The sequence below is a fragment of the Macrobrachium rosenbergii genome, chromosome 15, assembly GCF_040412425.1.
Source record: "Macrobrachium rosenbergii isolate ZJJX-2024 chromosome 15, ASM4041242v1, whole genome shotgun sequence".
Classification (NCBI taxonomy): domain Eukaryota; kingdom Metazoa; phylum Arthropoda; class Malacostraca; order Decapoda; family Palaemonidae; genus Macrobrachium; species Macrobrachium rosenbergii.
The window spans coordinates 44,816,117-44,834,785 of record NC_089755.1 but is presented as its reverse complement, the minus strand read 5'-3'; the positions used below and the strand labels follow the sequence as shown (position 1 = coordinate 44,834,785).

General features: G+C 38.4%; 1 protein-coding gene, 1 non-coding gene and 1 pseudogene across 2 annotated transcripts in view; all 3 read left to right on the top strand.

Annotated features, from left to right (window-relative positions):
* The first annotated feature begins 272 nt into the window (after nucleotides 1-272).
* LOC136846622 (ADAM 17-like protease) overlaps nucleotides 273-18,669 on the top strand; it is a 28,721-nt gene continuing 10,324 nt past the window's right edge. The window contains exons 1-9 of the mRNA XM_067117524.1: nucleotides 273-483; nucleotides 2,254-2,407; nucleotides 2,575-2,675; nucleotides 3,625-3,746; nucleotides 4,297-4,444; nucleotides 6,893-7,131; nucleotides 8,132-8,326; nucleotides 16,323-16,461; nucleotides 18,209-18,444. Coding sequence (XP_066973625.1) covers nucleotides 414-483; nucleotides 2,254-2,407; nucleotides 2,575-2,675; nucleotides 3,625-3,746; nucleotides 4,297-4,444; nucleotides 6,893-7,131; nucleotides 8,132-8,326; nucleotides 16,323-16,461; nucleotides 18,209-18,444 — 1,404 coding nt within the window. The 5' untranslated portion in view covers nucleotides 273-413. The remainder of the gene's footprint in view (nucleotides 484-2,253; nucleotides 2,408-2,574; nucleotides 2,676-3,624; nucleotides 3,747-4,296; nucleotides 4,445-6,892; nucleotides 7,132-8,131; nucleotides 8,327-16,322; nucleotides 16,462-18,208; nucleotides 18,445-18,669) is intronic.
* Nucleotides 10,654-10,759, top strand: LOC136846865 (U6 spliceosomal RNA). Its single transcript, XR_010855557.1, has one exon. It is a non-coding gene; the product is annotated as a U6 spliceosomal RNA (small nuclear RNA).
* Nucleotides 12,217-12,333, top strand: LOC136846860 (5S ribosomal RNA; annotated as a pseudogene).

Genomic DNA, 18,669 nt, shown 5'->3' with positions numbered 1-18,669 from the left:
TTTTATTCAGCTAAAGATTACTTGTACAAATTAATCTAGTTTTGATTGTCCTAAAAGCCAGCAAGCACGCAGTGAGTAATAAAAGCTGAGTACATCTTTTGTTTAATTAAGGAAAGTTGGAGATGGAAACACTAGTCGCTAAATATAATTTTATATTTTCACTTTTCAACTGGTGTTTGTGATAGATTTGCACAGTAATATTGGATTTTTAATAATCGTTGGTTGTGCGTACCCATTGTAACTTGTCGTAACTCAGGCAGCTAAAGTTGATCAATGTAAACAAAGCGGACGACGACATTGCCACTTCCGAAACCTGTCTTCTTGCCTTTGCGATCGCTTCTGTCACTTGTCGAGAAATTGGATAATTAATCGCAAACCCATCAAGACAAACAAGAAACCTTGCTCCTGAAATAATGATGGGTTTACCTGCTGTGTTATTTTCGTTGGTACCAACCGTTGTCCTAACGCTGGATTTGACAGGAGGTAAGGAGTGGTTTTGTAGGTAGCGTAGGTAGCCAGAAACGTTGACTTACTTGAGGTGTAAGTAAACGCCTGGTCACGTTATGTTAAATTAACCTAATATTTGAACAACTGAATGTCGTGTGTTTGTAGCATTTTTTTGCTATAGCAATCAGTCGTGTGTGTTTCTCTACCCCATGATAGTCTATAGCTTACAGCATCCAGTAATTGGGCTAAAGAGGACCCTAGGCTACCCATAGTGAAAAGATAGGGTTTGTAAATAGTTATAAGTTTTATTTTTCGTGTGTGTACTGTGGAGGCTATAAAAATATATATATAGCACTGGAAAAGTTTGGCAAAGGTCACTAGGCCATTGAGATATAACCCAACTTATCTTTCTCTAAACCGAGGGTGCGACATCTTTCTTGACCTGGGTCTCCTTTAACTTTACATAACAATAGGCCAATACCAGTAGGATGGCAAAGGTCTAGTAGCGTACCCACAAGGAGAAGAATGTGTTGATATTGGTTTTGTGGTATACGTAGGCTGTGCCCCATAAGCTGCTTGTGGGTGTTACAATGTACATATATCTTAATAGCTGAACTGTACTTTGAGAATAAACTAATTACAGATAGTAATAATTTAAATAACACAAAATGAATAATTCATTGTTATTAATTATCAGTGATGAACAGTAATCAAAGATGATTCGAAATGAGAATTTATAGTTTCCCATCTTGCTGAGCTACAAAAAGGTTGAATCCTAAAGTGTTGATAATAATACATAGGTTGATATAGGTAGTTGGGCAGTAGATCTGTATCTGCTGTTAATAATACTGCTACAATAACTGATGCTTATCATAGCAGTTTACTATTTACCCACAGCTTGCTTTTGGGCAACAGGGCTGAGATCTTTGGGAATTACAGAGATACATCCTAATGTAACCTGCCCTAGCATATTCTAACTTACCCTAGGGCTCAGTATCTTATTGGACTGGATATGGACCCCTTTGAACCTAGTCAAAACCATGCCAGTGCAATAGTAATGTCAGGGATACGCGCCAAGTTAATCTTCTGTGACCCACCCAAACCTAGCTTTCCCCCTTTAGGGCTAGTTCCGTCAGTGCATCTAACATGGTGCATTGTAAGCATTATTAGAGGATGTTTTGCAGCATCTCTGGGTTCTAGGTGCACCCTCATTTTAGAGTTTTACCCTTCCTTTATTCCCATTTCTTTTCTTTCATCTTGGTGCCCATCCCCAGTAACTAGTACATACTTCTTAGAGTAACTGTAAGATTTTTTTAAACATTTGGAAGACATGTAAATTTTAATGGTCAAAATGGTGTTTTTAGATTTTAGATGGGATCAAATTACCATTTATAAAACTCTCTTCATTTCGGTTTCATAAATTTAGTTGTCATTTGTAACAGAGCTAATGAAAGAAAAGGATCATGTGCTTGTTTAAGGGAGTTGGTGAATAATTCTTTTGGAGTTGTTTACTGGAAGCTTGCACCAGAAAGTAAACTGATTCCAGCATATTGTTAGGAAGAAAATAACAGTACCACTCCTTGAAGGATGATAAATCCACCATTGGAGTTAAGCTCTGCCATCCATCCAATTTAGCTGTAAGAGCGTCTTGATTTAGTAGTGAAGCGAGAGATGGGTACAAAACGATTACTAGTCTTTCTGTATGCTGTTGCACTATTCATTGCAAATTTACTCATCTAGATATAAGAATTGGAAAGATGGAATTGATGGCTGTATTTGTGTATTAATTTTACCTCATAATTTCAGGTCTTTTTGGATCGCGTCCACATCATCCAAATTTACGATATTATGAAATTATAGACTCCTCTGCATTTAAGCATCACATAGTTAAACGAGGCACTAGTGAGAGCAATCACCGATTTAATAAGATAAAGGAAGTGCAATTTAGTGCTCTTGGTCGGTAAGTTTGCTCATCAAAAATATTACTTCGTTAATTATTCTGTATGATTCATTCAATCGTGTAGTGACCTTGTAGCGTGTGATATCTTTTAAGGTTTTACAGTAATTTCACTGTAATATATGCTCTGAATTTTTTTATTCATCAGTTATTATTTCTATATTTTATAGGGATTTCCGGTTGATTTTGAACCCACGTAAAGGACTACTACATCCACTGTTTAAAGCTTATGCTATTGATGGTGCTGGTAATGAGAAAGTAATACATGTTGGTAAGTTCACTTATGGTTTGAACAACTGCTTAATTATGCATGTTCATTTCTTCATGAATGATTGCTTCTGTTTCACTAAAACATCACAATCCACTTGATACAAAAGTAATTCTCCACTAATCCATAGAAAGGTGGCAGTGGATGAGGGCAAAAACAAAAGACGATAGTAGAAAGTTGAAAGTATTTTAAGCTACTGTTTATCAAATGGAAATTTTGAAATCTGCATGTTTGGCCCATATCAGAAATCTTCTTTGTTTTTATTCATGTTATAGATTCCTCAACACTTTGAAGTTAAAAAGGGAGTGAAGTGCCTTTTGATGAAAAGTGAGGATGATTGTTAGTTATGCTATCCATGCCCAGCTTCAGTGACTGAAGTAGACACAGCTATGCCATATCAGTACAAAGTGACCCCCTTGTTTAATTGCACTAATAGGTCCAAGGGTGTTATGGTTATGTCCAAAATGCTGTTGTAGGAATGCTGTAGTGAATAACCTAGCCCAGTCTAGGCTATCCCAAACTCCTAGCCTAACCCTGGCTAGCCTATGCAAACATATACTAACTTAAAAGTTTAGGTTTCAAAGAAATAAATAATATACAGTAGCGCTGTATACAATAAGTTTGTATTAAAAAAGCAGTGACTGAACAGGTTGAAATAAGAAGTTTGTATTAACAGGTATAGAATGTTTCAAGACATTCTTTGCATCAACTTGCACATAGTTGTTGTAACAGTTGTATGCAATTAGATTTTTATTGATGTTAAAACAAAAAGCCTATCCGTATATTTTCCTTTGAGCTTGCTCTTAATTTTTTGCTAAGTTTTAATGGGTATTGCAGGGTATAAATTTTTTATTTATAATGTATTTATTTTGATTTCTACCCGTAGTAGGTCTTCCTAAGAGATAATTATTAAGAAAATTAGCCTTATTACATGTATTTGAATTCTTTGCAGACCACGAAAATTTCTATGAAGGCAGAGTTTTTGGTGAAAAATTGTCAGAAGTCTCTGCCCACTTGGAGGATGGTGTCATGACGGCAACTATACACACAATAGATGACACTTATCACATAGAGGTTAGAATTCATTTGTGTATCATTTGTTTTATAGATAAGAAAATCTTAATTGCTGAGACTTCTATATTGGAAGTAAGAATAGCAGTGTAATATTGTATCAGCGTAAACATGTATCTGTTAAGGTTTCAAATAAAGTGAGCCCTTGTTTGTTTGAAATTGGTAATCTGCCAGAAATCTTTTTCTGCTTTTGATCATGTTTCATATTTGTTCTTATCATTTGTTACACAAGCTCAGACATCTTTTTTTCATCAGTTCTATTTTTTAATCATTGTTACTGTATAATTTGCTTAATATGCTATCATGACTTTTCTTAAAGTACATGCATTAAAAAATGTAATTTCCCATAGGTTTAAATATGCCAAATGTTTCACGCTAAACTGATTGTTTTCATCTAGTTTTACTTTGTTGAAAAGTGATTATGGCATATTAACCAATGTGCATCCAGCTACTGTGTAAGTTTTAAAGTAAAACTTGACCGTACAAGGTGTTCAGTAATTTCACTTGGTCTTTTATTTGAGTTTGGGCTGTTATTCATCTCTCTATATTACAGCCATCTTGGAGACACATACCTGATACGACTGCTGAATCAATGATAGTATACCGGGGCTCAGACATGAAATATAGCTGGGAAGATCAGCATCCAACTCTTAAAGGTCGAAAAATGTGCGATTACGTTAAAGAAGGAAATGAAACAACAGGTAAGAGGAGAGTATTTTAAGATACATAATGTGTTGCTCCTGTGATAGCATTTGTTATTAAAGAATAGTATATTCTTATAGTGATTTTGTGTACATTGAACAATATTATGATGAGTAGTTTGGCACTTATTTTATTGCAAATACTGCAATGTTTAATAGGGAAAGCTAAAGAGTTTTGTTTGTGGGCCTAGCTGTGTTTAACTTATTATCATAGTACTTCTGGTTGAAATCATCTGAAAAACCATTTCCTGGACAGGCATCTTATGCATATGCAACTGATTGACCCTATCCCTTGACAGATATTTCTTCTTAGACAAAAGAATTGCAATGATGTAGATTACATTTACAAGAAAAATTTAAGGAAATAGTCCTTCACAGAATATAAAGCTCTAGTCTCCCCAAAAATTATGCTTAAACCATGTAACATCATAACATCCTAATTAGGACATGCACAACATATAAGAACCAAACTGCATAATTTATACAGATGGATCCAAGTCTCCATCTGGTGCAGGATTTGCTACTGGGTTGTGTAATTAATCCTGTTATGTATATTTTCAAATTATGCGAGTGTATCTTGTCAGAATTACCCAGTATGCTTTTGTTTTCACAGTAGTATTTTCTGAAATGTGGTCAGCAGTTTAGATTATGGGAAAAATCAACACACTTCTAATTTTTAATCACTGGAGGAGCAGAGTAGAGGCCCTCCAGAATTATTGTCCTAAAGTTCTTTTTTCCAACAGATATTTCATTGCAAAAATTATGAGTTTCATAAATGTTGAAATTGGTTTCATCTTTGTTCATGTATGAACTGATATGCCAGTAACTGGATAAAGCTGCAAGCATTGTAACCAGATGAAATAGTATCTAGTCCTGTTCATAATTTATTATCTCTAAAACCCATTATTTTTAATATATCAAGTTCTTTGGAATAATGAATTTGAGTATAACATATAAGTACAGATTAAACTGACTGTTGGATTCTGGTCTTTTTGTTCCGAAAAGAATGTCACGTTGAATAAATTTTTCGCCATTTTTGAACTGCTGCTGCTTTTTTTATGCATTCCCAGAATACAGAACAACAGTTATCATTTTAAGGTTTTGGTTTATTGTAAAAGATGACTACCGTATAGGAATTTAATCTCATGTAGTCTACTGGGTAGTCTTCTTGGCCCTGTACCTTTTATATACTGGTATTAACTAAATGTGGTTTGTCCTTGAAAACAATCTTGCTACTTATGTTGATGATAATACTTTCTTTGCTTTGATCCCATATCCAGAGTATAGATCTGAAAATTAGAGGAGGTGAAATTCAATTTAACCAGAATTTAAAGTTATGATTGGTAATGTGTTTAGGACATTTGATCCCCCATCCAGATTTTATTGATAGTTTCTCCAACTAAATGCATCTCACTTTATCATCAATGGTTGCAAATTAACTTTTGAGAAATATATCTACGATAGTCTGTCTTCTTCAGTTGCACAAAAATTTAGTATATACTGTACTGAGAAAATCTGTTTTAGAGACTTGTCTATCTAGAGAAAATGTTTTCACTATTTTTTTCTATGGTGTTGAGTATTGTTCCCCAGTTTTTTTTTTGAGCAGTTGACCTGAAACTTAAGTTGCTGGACAAAAACTTTTGAGTTATATTTTTTATCCTTGATCTTGGTATTAATTAATTTCTGGTGCTGTCTTTCAGTGAACTATCAGTGTGCATGTTCTAATTGAGATCATCATCTGCATTCAGGTCTTTTCTAGACTAATATCCACCATGTAGTACAGGATTGCAGTTAATTCTAGGTCTTGCATATTCTTATGCAAAGTTCTATTCCTGCTGTGGTCAAACTGTAGAATGATCATTGTTTAATAGTGTAGATGAATCACTGGAATGTCAGAAGTTCAGACTGGTCCAAATGCTGTCTCCTTGAGTAGTCTGACATAAGTTTTTCTTCATAGTTTATCTGATTTATTTTACTTTGGTATTCATTCTTACTATAGCTTTTTCTTTACTTCAAAGCTGAGTTTTCCCTGTTGGGCTGCATTCCTTATTGGGGCCCTTTGTCATGTAGCATTCTGTTTTCCCAACTATGGTTGCAGTTTGGCTAGTCATAATAATTTTAATTGCTATTGTTGGAAAAACATCTTTACATTAATATTCTTTTTAGTTAGTTGATGTTGTCTGGAAAATAATTGTAGATCAACTGCATTGTTAACATAACAAATGCCACTTCATGCTTACTTGTCTTTTTCTAAAAAGGTAAATAACACATTTTCAAATGTGTAATGTGCATTTAAGGTACAGTATTTTAATCCCTTATTGTGCATTTTGTTCTTGATATGCTGTAGTTTCTGGAGCTTGGCTTCTTTAGTTTATGTAAACATTCATGTATTCAATTTACAATAGTTTATGTAAACATTCATGTATTCAATTTACAATAAATTTGCAGAGCGTGATGATGATGATGAAGATTGGCTAGAAGGATATGAAGCATCAGATGGTGTGGTTTTTGAAGCTGTTTCTGGGGATATACCTGGTGGTGGCCCTAGAAGGCGAGTTAAGCGTCAGCAACCAGACACATACAATTTTAATGTGGAAAAGACACGCTGTCCATTGCTTTTGGTTGCTGATTATCGTTTTTTTCGTGAAATGGGTGGTTCAAACTACAAAACTACTGTTAACTATCTTGTAAGTATACTCTTTGCTTACAGCTTGACTCTCATATTTCTGTAGCATGTTTGTATTAGCCTAAGAGATTTTTATGGATTTTGAAAACATTGCATATGATACAGTGATCCTCAGTGGTTGACATTATGAGTTTGCTTAAAATCTGTAAAGATGTGACAGCTTTCTTCCGCTATATGTCTATTATTTTACAATAATTTTTCATATTTTAATGTATATCTCTGTGATTCAGATCCATTGATGAAGCTAAGTGTCTTTGTGGCACTAGTCAGTATAATAGGTTTCTAAAATGTGCCGTCCAGCTTTTACTAGTCTGTTATAACCACCGCAGTATCCCCATTCCATATCATCCCCTTGAAGTGATATCCTTTGTGGTTTCCATTTATTATGTGAAACTTTTCTCTCATCCCTGTCAGTGAACCATTCACTCCTAATTTTCTCAAGTGTCTGGTTTATAATATTTTTGTCGTATTTGTACCACTTATGTAAACTTATCTTTATGCTGCATTATCCTTATTTTCAATCCATTTTAGAGTATTGTTGAAATTTTATGAATAGGGAAACGTCCTGCAAGAATGAAAGGGTAAAAAGAGAATATAATGCATTGTTTTTCTAAATGCTAAGTCTTTGTAAGTTACTTTTAATTTTGATTGCCCTGTGGATGAAGTGATACAGAAACTCATCAAATTCTCATCAAACTGATAATTTTGGTGCACCTTGCAGATAGGGCATTGCTTCACAGTTCATTTTAAAAAGAGCATTAATAATGATGTTTACTGTTCACTGGTACTACCGTTAGTACACATTTCACATTTGCTTTTCCTCTTTAGGCTCTTCATTATTATAATAGACTTGCTTAAGATAATGCTTATAAAATAATCCTATGAATAATAATATTACACATTTAATGAATAGTGAGAGCATGATTTTTTTCGTGCTTTACACATTTGCAGTGAACTACATAATACAAAATAGTATAAGATGTAATTTTAATGATTTACAGATTAGCTTGATTGATCGTGTGGATAAGATCTATGAAAATACAGTATGGAAAGACACATCAGATAACAGTGGATTTTCTGGCATGGGTTTTGTGATCAAGAAGATTTTAGTTCATCAGGAATGGAATCAGGTGAATACAAACCATGTGCACTACAATATGGAGAAAGCATCTTGGGATGTTCGTAACCTTCTAGAGGTAAGATGTCATTGTGGCCTTGCACATTTTGTTCTGATGTTTGTCTGACATGTACAGATTTTTTCATCATTACACATTAATCAACACAGTGTGAAATAGCTAGGAAGTATTAAACTGTCAGTCTCTTATGAGGGTTTCACCCACATCTATAGTGTAATTAGCATATTTTATCATCGCTTTCTCTTTACTTTTCATCTGTTCCCTTTGGTCTCTTTCTTCCTAAGTATATTTACACTTTTACAGGCCAAATGTTTTGCTAAGTTACATCATTAATTCTTTTATGGGATTTTGCTAAGTTACATCATTAATTCTTTTATGGGAAATGACATTGATTAAAAGGTGGAGATAAGTATGCTGTACATGTTAAAGAGGTGGGGGAATGTTATGCATCTCACACATGATTGTTTGACATATTATATATGAAGTTTTGATTATAGTCAGCCCTTCTTATATAATGATTAAGTTGGAATTGGAGATTGTTGCTGCTTGTTTGACTCAGGTGTGGTTCTTTTCCCTTCATATTTTTGAATTACCAGATGATTTGGGAATTATATTGAAAGCATGATAGCTATAACTTAAGGTAAAGTATATTTGAGTATTTGGAATTTTGTTCATGAGACTTACCTGCCAGATATATATATATAGCTGTATTCTCCGAAGGTCCGACAGAATTTCAAATTTCGCGGCTACACGCGTGCCGGTCAGGTGGTTAGTACCATTCCGCCGCTGGGAGGCGGGTATCAGGAACCATTCCCATTTTCTATTCAGATTTTCTCTCTGTCGCGGACTGTCAACACCTGTTGTCAGTTCCTCCGCCATTTGGATTTCGAAATTTGTTGTCACTTAAGTATTTTGGTTGTTTTTTTGGTATTCGACTGGATCTGTGACTTGGCATCACGCTCTTTGTGGACCGTTTTTGATTTTGCTTTTTGACTTTCTTATAATTAAGATGTCTTACCTCTAGCTATCAGAGTCTGTAGCTTGGGTGAATGTAAGGTGAGGGCTATCGAAGACTTTGATAGTTCCTCACTCTTTATGTATGATATGTAAGGGTGTTCAATACTCTATATAATCGGTAATGAATGTGTGGGATTGTCTGAGGGTGAGTGGAAGAAATATAGTTTCATATGCTTAAATTGGAGCGTGATAGGCTGAGGAATCTTCCTCCTAGAGTGCATCCTTAGATGGACAGTCAGGTTTTCTCCTACTAGTAACCCTGTAGTAAATTTTAGTACTAACCCTGTAGTTTGTTGCTGCAGAAGGTAATTCCTGGCTCTGGTGTGAGTCAATGCGTTAGCTCTTGAAACTAAAGTGAATGCAATTCAAACGCATAGTGTTAGTGCTAGTGCCCCTAGTGTTGTGGAGGGGCGTCAGATCGCCCTATAATGCCTCTAGGCCTGGACCTCTGTCGAACTCCCAGGACCAGGGAGGGGCATGTCGAAAGCCGCATGAGGTTACGGGGCTTCCCACCGATCTGGCGTCCCTTCGGCAGGTCCTGATGGCGCTACCCAGGCTGCCAGGGATCGTGCTCAGGCACGCATCCTGAAGGATTGCTTCTCGTCCTCCGACACGTCCTCCGCCTCGGGTTGGAGCTCGGTTGGACTCTCGCCCTCTTAAGAGAAGCTTAGAGGAGAGGCTTCCACGTCCTCTTCCTCTAGACGTTTGTACTCTTCCCGAAAGTTGCGTGGATATTCCTCTGCAGAAGAGAATAAAGTGTTTTTCGAATGATCACGCTACTCGACCCCTCGTCGCTAAGGCAAGGCTAGAGCTTCTTCCCTGTGGAAGGAAGCATACGTCTCTCATCCCCTTTCCTTCTCTCAGGTTCAGCCCTTCTCCCGAGAGAGTGGCTTCTCCAACGCGTAAGATTTTGTTGGGTTTTGCAACAACAGCTGGATGCTCTCATGAACCTTTCAAGATTCGAATCTGCCTGTTAAGAGGTACAGACTTTCACCTTCGTCTCCGCCGGGAACGATACAGAGCGTCTGTCGTCTAGAGAGAGTGTTTAGTGGCTTCCTATTCGTCTTCCCGAGTTGAGGTGTTGGCCTTTCTCTTGTCTTGCGCCAGGAGCGCGTCTTGCTGCTTTCGTGCGCTTCTCACGCTTCCACGCGGCACCTTGGACGCCTCGCGCGGCGCTTATCCATGACGCCGCTTCAGCGCATACGCTGTGACTCTCTTCTAGTACTTGCCACGGAGCCTCTCTGGCGTCACGCCATGACGCTCCGCGCTCGCGCCGTATAGCTTCAAGTCTTGTGTTGACACCGCTCCAGTTGTTTATCATGTCGCACAACTACCCGCTTCAACATCTGATGTCCTTCTTAATTTAGCCAGTACTTGCTTGGGCAGTACATATACTAAATTGGAACGATACAGAGAAGATTAGCATGGCTCTTGCGCCAAGGATGACACGCTAATCGTGAGGCGTTCCACATTTTTTATGTTTACTAAACGACTTCTTCGTTCAAGGGAGTTCCCGCCACGTATCGGCGAATCGGAACTACTTTCACCACTCACTCAAGACCCGCCAGCTGCGGAAGAACATCCTCTTTCGTCACAGCCTTTGTATGAAGAGAAACTTCTTCGTCTTCTTCTTCCTCTGATTATCAGACTCTGGCTTTTTCTTAAGGATCTGTTTCTGAGACTTTTCAACCTTCGCTCCTCTCTCTCCACCTTCGCAGTTGTCTTTGTCTTAAGGAGCGTTTGACGAAATCGGAAATCAAATTTTCTGGGATATTTTTTTGGCATCATACATATCCTGACTATCTTCTCAGAAAGTTTTATTTAAAAGTTCGCCACAGTTAGAGTTATAAACAAAACAGTAACCTATCATAGTCAAATTACATTTTTCATATAATGTAATGATATTTCAGTATATCGGTGGTAATTTCCTTTTAGCTATGGAATAATATCTAATGCGATCTATGGCAACCCTGTGGACATAGTACGCATCAGCGAAGACAGGAATGCCGCGGGGCAGTCAGTGGCAGTCAGTCAGTAACAGCTCAGAGCTTGACTAAGTATGACGTCGCGCTGGCCAACCTCAGCCGTGTTTGACACTCGCTTCATTTGGCTTCATTTAGCGAAGTTATATTACTTTGCAGGTCTATTTTTTGGCTTTTCATTATGTCATAAAACATCAAACTGTGTAACGGCAAGCAAATAATACACAGAGAAGCAAAAATATCGTTTTTCTCAAAACTAAAGTTATCGACATTCAAACTGCATCTCCTTCATAACGCTTTGCACCGATCTCAATGATACAAAAAGTAAACGTAAAGCTAAATGTTTGCCTAACAAAGGGGCTTCCATGGGAAGCAACAGAGACCCGCACCACGAGAGAGTTTTTTCCCGAAGGAATGTCACTTCAAGAGAGGTAGCAAGTGACTCCTTTCATCTCAGACTCCCTTTGCAACCAGGCTTCATTTTGCACAAGCCTGGAAAGAGTGAGGGCAGACGTTTGGTCCCTCCTACTGTTAGAGAGAGGTTACTTGATTCCCTTCCTGTCTCCTCTTTTGTTTTTTTGTTTCCCAACTGCCTTCCTGTCAAACAGAAAATTGTGTGACCTGCTCGAACAGATGTTCGAGCGGAGAGCAGTGGAACAGGTCTTGGACTCGTGTTCCCGGGATTTTCTACAGATTGTTTCTAGTCCCAAAACTTTCAGTAGGCTGAGACCGTCTTGGACGTCAACAGGTCGAACAATTTGGTCCGAAGGAAAAGTTCAAGATGGAGACCTCGCAGTCAATACTAGGAGCCCTTCATCCCGGGATTGGATGGTATCTTTGGATCTCAAGATACTTATCTTCACGCCCCAATTCATCCACGTTCGGTGAAGTATCTCAGGTTGTCTTGGGGGACTAGACGTACCAGTTCAGGGCTCTCTGCTTTGGACTCTGCACAACGGCCATACCACGTTGAAAACACCGCTCTCGTCCGATCAGCGGGTTAAGCAACGTTGGGTCTGGTCAGTCCTTGGATGGTTGACCGCCTGGGAACACCAGATGCTGTTGGCGCTACATTTTGCTCGAGGTGTTTACATCGCCTCATGAAAAACGTTGCGATGCAGTTGCATCTGTCGCACGTCAGGATCTCACTCTACTTTGACGACTGGTTGATTCGAGCGTCGTCGAAGCGAAGGTATCTGGAGGACCTTCAGTTGACTCTGCAACTCGTGGAAGTCCCTGGGACTTCTGGTCTGTGGAGAAGTCGCAGCTGATCCCCTCACTGTCCATTGTGTCTGGGAATTCAGATCTATTCAGCGGCTTTTATAGCGTCTCCGTCTGCAAGAACGGCAACTTCTATGTCACGGAAAAGTCTCGGCCTTCTTGGAAAAGAAACATGCTAGGTGAAGGAAGGAATGAGTCTGCTGGGGACCATTTTCCTCGCTGGAGAAGTTTGTTTTCTGGGGAGTCTGCATCTCAGGCCTCTTCAGTTCTTTTGTTGGAGAACTGGCAAAGCAAGGAAGACTTGGAAGAGGAATTGAGAATTCTTCCTTATATAAAGAGGATCTGGGGTGGTGACTCGATCCAACGAAATTGCAGAAGGGATCTCCTCAAGCTTCTGAACCCCAACCTAGTGTTGTTTTTCCGGATGGTCGTCAACAGGTTGGGGGGCAACACTAGAGGAGAGAGAAGTGTTAGGAACCCGGAGAGAGAACAGGGTGTCCTGGCACATCGACTTCAAAAGATTTGGCGGCTATCTTTTAGCTCGCCAATTCTTCGAGGTTCAAGTTTGCAATCGTGTAGTTCTAGCAAACTCGGACAATACTACTTGTTCCCTGTTCAGCCTTGCAAGAGAGATTATTCTTTGAGCCTATGCTCGCAACATTTCGATTCTCACAAGTTTTGTTGCAGGGGTCGAAAATGTTCGAGCAGACCTGCTCTGTTGGCGCCATCAACTCCTGCGAAGGAATGGACCCTTCATCAGGAGGTTTGCCAAGATGTTTGGAAATTTTGGGGTCGCCATCTTGTGGATATTTTCACGACCTCAAGAACAGCGAGGCTCCTCTATAAAGCTCATCTGTACTCGACCCTGGGGCAGTTGCGATAAGTTGCTCTTCCCTGGGATTGGACGGGAATAGATGTTTACGCCTTTTCCCGTTCTAAATTCTGGGAGAAGTCATAACGCAAGTTCGGCCTCACAAGGGACGAGGATGACTCTCATCCCCGTTTTGGCCTTCGAACCACTGGTTCTCGGAGTTTCTCTTCTGGTTGGTAGAGCGTTCCGAGGACCCTTCCTATGAGAGCAGACCTGCTCATACAAACCCACTTCACGTGATATCTTTGAATCTCCCCGCTCTGAACCTGACTGCTTTCAGACTATCGAAAACTTGGTCAGAGCGAAGGGGTTTTTCTGGCCAGGTGGCACGGGCCATCGCTAGAGCCAGAAGTTCTTCATCTAAAGGATATATCTAGCCCAGTGAGCAACCTTCAAAGGTTGGTGTAGAAAGAAGGGGCTTTTCCTCTTCCTCTATCACTGTGAGCCAGGTTGCGGATTTTCTCCTTTACTTAAGAGAAAAACTCGATATAGCAGTTCCGTCTATCAAGTGTTATCGGAGCATGCTTTCGATTGTATTCAGACACAGAGGATTAGCTTTGTCTGACAATAAGGACCTCCACGATCTTGAGGCTCTTTCAAGACATCCAAGGTTCCTCAGCTAATTCCCCTGCTTGGAACTTGGGCGTAATGCTCAAGTTTTGATGTTTAGTCCTTTTGAGCCTCTCCACTCTGCATCTCTTAAGGATGTTACTCAAAAACGCATTCCTCACGAAGAGAGTGAGTGAAGTTCGAGGCCGCCATGTGGGCTTCAAGGAACACAATGCTGTCTATTCTTTAAGCCCTAAGTTCTTGGCTAAAGAATGATAGGTCTTCTAACCCTTGGCCTAGACACTTTGAAATTAAAGGTTTAGCAGACCTTATTGGACAGGAACCTGAGGGAGTTCTATGTCCAGTTAGAGCTCTCAAGTACTACCTTAAAAGAACACAGGACACTCCGTGGTCCCTTGGATGTTTTATGGTGTTCTGTGAGGCAACCAGTTAAACCTATGTCGAAGAATGCACTGGCATTCTTCATTAGGGGACGCTATCAAGGGCGCACACTCTAGTTGTGACGACTCAACTTCAAGTTGTTGAGTTAACGCTCACGAGGTGAGGGCACTTGCTACCTCCATGGCGTTCAAGAAAAATATGAGTACTCAGTGACATTTTTAGTGCCACATTTTGGCGAAGTCAATTCGGTGTTTGCCTCACACTCTTGGCAAGATGTTTAGGTAGCATACGAAAATTGCTTTTCGCTGGGACCATACATTGCTGCTTCAGCAACCTTGGGGACAGGGAATAACTCTGATCCTATCCCCTTTTTAATTGTGTTTTTGTGGTTGTTGGGTCGACTACTGGAGGCAGTCTTCCCAATCCTTTGCAAACTAACGCTTTAGGTGTTGGTTAGGTGGTTAGTAATGCTCTTTTGTCCTCTTTGTATGGTCTATGATCTAGTCACATTGTGGTCACGCCCCGTTGACAGATCATCTAGAAGTCGCCAGCTATATGTCACTACCTCGCTGGGGTCTCTAGTAAAGCAGAAGCAGACTAGAGTGGCAGTAACCAATCAGTCAGCTACGCTATCAGATAAGGAACCAAAATAATTTTACCAATACTTGGTTTTTCCTAATTCTTGGCTGTCTCTACCCCCCTCCAAAGGTGGTATTCAGCTATATATATCTGGCAGGTAAGTCTCATGAACAAAATGATATTTTAATGATAAAATAAAGTTTGTTCATACTTACCTGGCAGATATATATATTCATATTGCCCTCCCTCCTCCCCTCAGGAGACAGTGGCGTTAGAAAATCTGAATAGAAAATGGGAATGGTTCTGATACCGCCTCCCAGCGCGGGGAATGGGTACTAACCACCTGACCGGCCACTCGTGTGCCCGAAATTTGAAATTTGTCGGACCTTTCGGAGAATACAGCTATATATATATCTGCCAGGTAAGTATGAACAAACTTTATTTTATCATTAAAATATCATTTTCTAGAATAATTTGCTTTGGTTTACAGAGCTTTATTACTAACACATTCTTCTTTATATTGAAATACCGGGGTTACTAATTGTGTGTGTGTAATGTTGAAAAGGCTTTTCTTGCTGACTAACAAGGTGCCTGCTTGTATGGGGGAAATATGATAGCATGGATTCTTAGAGAGGTGTGAGGGTTTAAGTAGCCTATTTACTATACTGTATACTGCATTACTAAAATGTTAAAATTGGATTTCTGTCAAAGAACATTCTACAGTATGAAGTTTGGTTTAGTAAAAGTCTTGCCTTCTTGCCCTGTATTTTCTGTTAGTTTTAATAATTTTGTGATTTAAACAGAAAATAATTTAGGTTTACTGAAATATAAGCCCCCGGTTAAATGTGGCTTAAATTGTGACTGAAAGATTGAGCTGGCCATTTAAGCACAAGTGACATTGCTGATTTTGTTGTTTAATTACTAGTTTCCATGTGGCAGGCAGTTAATATGATGGTGGTGTGATTTGGAGTACTACATTCTTAAATTTTCATGAGATGCTATTTGAGAAAGTGCAAATAAATTTTGATTAATGTATATTTGTAAATGAGATTAGTGAACAGGGGCATACTGAGTGTTCTTCAGAGTGTATCACACCGTGGCAGCAGATAATTAAAGCCATGGAATCAGCAGTTTCACCTTTCAAGTGGCTTGCTTTAATCTTTCGTAGAACGAATTCATGTAAGCAATAGAGAGAAATATACTATTATGTTATTAACTATGCAATCTTGATAAAGTTCTCTGTGAGGGGTAATAGAAGGTGTGAACTAGTTTAAGAAGCAGAAATGACTTTTGGACTCGATTATATTTTCTCTGTTGACAAAAAGGTTTTGACAGAAATCCAGTATGTACTTTTTTGCAAAGGGTAACCCAGTGTAACTGGTATGATGCTTGTCTCTAGCTCAAATGTGTTTCTGCTGTCTCCTTTCTTCTAAAGGTCTTTAGCCGAGAATACTCTCATAAAGATTATTGCTTGGCTCATCTCTTCACGGACATAAAATTTGAAGGGGGAATTCTTGGCCTTGCTTATGTAGGGTCCCCTCGCAGGAATTCTGTTGGTGGTATTTGTACTCCAGGTGGGTTTCTGTGGGAAGTATGATAAAGCTCCCTTTAATTCACATGAAAATCGTCAATTTTATTTTTAAGTTTCCAGTCCTGGTTTCTTGGAAGGAATCACAAAGTGTTTAAAGTAAAATTAACAAGTGATGTTAATGGTTCTGTCAGTAGCCAAGTTTTGTAGCTCATACCCGTATATTCCTTTACAGAATCCAGGCAGATTTTCACAGTTTAGATATATTTTTTAAAGTTTCTTTGTGGCATTATGTTTGTGTTTCATTATATGTGGTATGCTGAAGTTAGATCTCTTTTTATGTTTATAGAAGTTTGCTGCTGTAGAATTGAAGCACAGTTAAATGCTAAGTTTACTTATTTCAATAGACAAGATCCTTGGACTTTATTGTATCACCTTTTTTTGCATGGTTAGTGAGGGACTCTTCTTTATTTGCAACTAACTATGTTAATATGCATTCCAATGTTTATTTCTTATTTTTTGTGTAACTGTGTTTGATTATTCGAACTGTCATGATTACTGTAACTGCTTATTGCTTACTGTGTTTTTGGTAAGAGTTCATAATTATGTTTGTTTTTACTAGACCCAATTTTGTATTTCACAGTATTTTATGCATGATTTTTCCTTTCATATTTTTTCTGTTGTTACTTTGCAGGTACTATTTCATACAAGCTTTGTGCTTTTAACCATAGCTGGAAGAAATATGTACATGTTCACAATTTATATATGGTATCTCCAGTAGTTATATACCAATTGTACCTATAGTGGACTGTTGATCCAATTAGGTGACAGACCAACATCCTCAAGATGGTAGGATCCACAAACGGCTTCAGCCAGTGGACTTGGACACCCATCAGACCCTATTCTAGTAATGATTACCTTATAAATCACCAATTGAAGATGGTGTTTCATATCCACTTATTTTATGCAACATGATTTTTTATAGCTTTGGTAAATTTTGTTTTTTGTACACTTACAAGTTTTCATTCCCTTAAATATTCAACTAAATTATGCAGCTGGCACACAGAACTTAGCCAAGGTGAGGTTCTTTACACTTGTTAAGCAACTTGTTTTCTGTGGCAGTACCCATAATAGTGATGTTTTAACTTTACGTATATCTGTACTAACAGTGAATTTAGAAGGAAGCAAATGATAATCAGAGAAAAGTACGGAAGTTTTTTACTGCCCCCTCTCTCCCCATAGGCATAAGCAGTCAAGGTGTTCATGATATCCATAGTAGTTTTCCATAATCCCTCTCCCCCTCCCAGACCCTTCTACTTTTGTTGCAAAAGTCAAATATTATCCATTCACTGTGGTGCAAACTTTGAAACATTAATAACTAATAATGATACAGAGTGTTTATAAGAGGAACTCCCATTTATGTATGTAAAGCATGTTGTAGTACCTCTTTTGCGTGCAGTTACTTTTGTTTAAGATGGCAAGTCAGTCCTCATTGTTAATTTTGTAAATGCCATATACTGTACATCATTGTGTTTTGTTTATAGATGTATTGCTGACCTTGACTGCATTCTTATTAGCATGAATGAACTTTTGAAGTGTTATCGGGGAATATATTTCATGCAGTGCACATTCTGTAAGGTATGATTAGTTAAATCATATAGACATGTTATATTGAATAACAAAATCTTAATGGTTCCTAATTTTCTGCATGGTATTCATAACAAACAGAAAAATGTGTTTCATAACTTTAAGAATCTCACCTCAGTGACCTATCAGGAATTATTTGTTTGCAGAATACTTCAAAAACGGGCACACTTTGTACCTTAATTCAGGCCTAAGTTCATCAAGGAATCATTATGGGCAGAGAGTCATCACCCGTGAAGCTGATCTTGTGACAGCTCATGAATTTGGTCATAACTGGGGATCAGAGCATGACCCAGATCGTCCAGAATGCAGTCCAAGTGCCAGCCAGGGAGGCTCTTTTCTTATGTACACATACTCAGTTTCAGGATATGACATCAATAACAAAGTAAGTACTGCACTGTAGTAATTAGCTTTTTGTAGATTATTGATAAAGTTGATAAAGTTGGTTATTGTTAATCAAGAGCTTGATAAGCTGCTAGATTTAGGCACAGTAATGTTTAGTTCCCAGTATACAATACACTATATTTTAGTATTGATTTTAAAAACAGTGCTATTGTATGTAATTGTTAATACAGTAAACAGAAATTAATTTAAAATGAAGAATTATCTC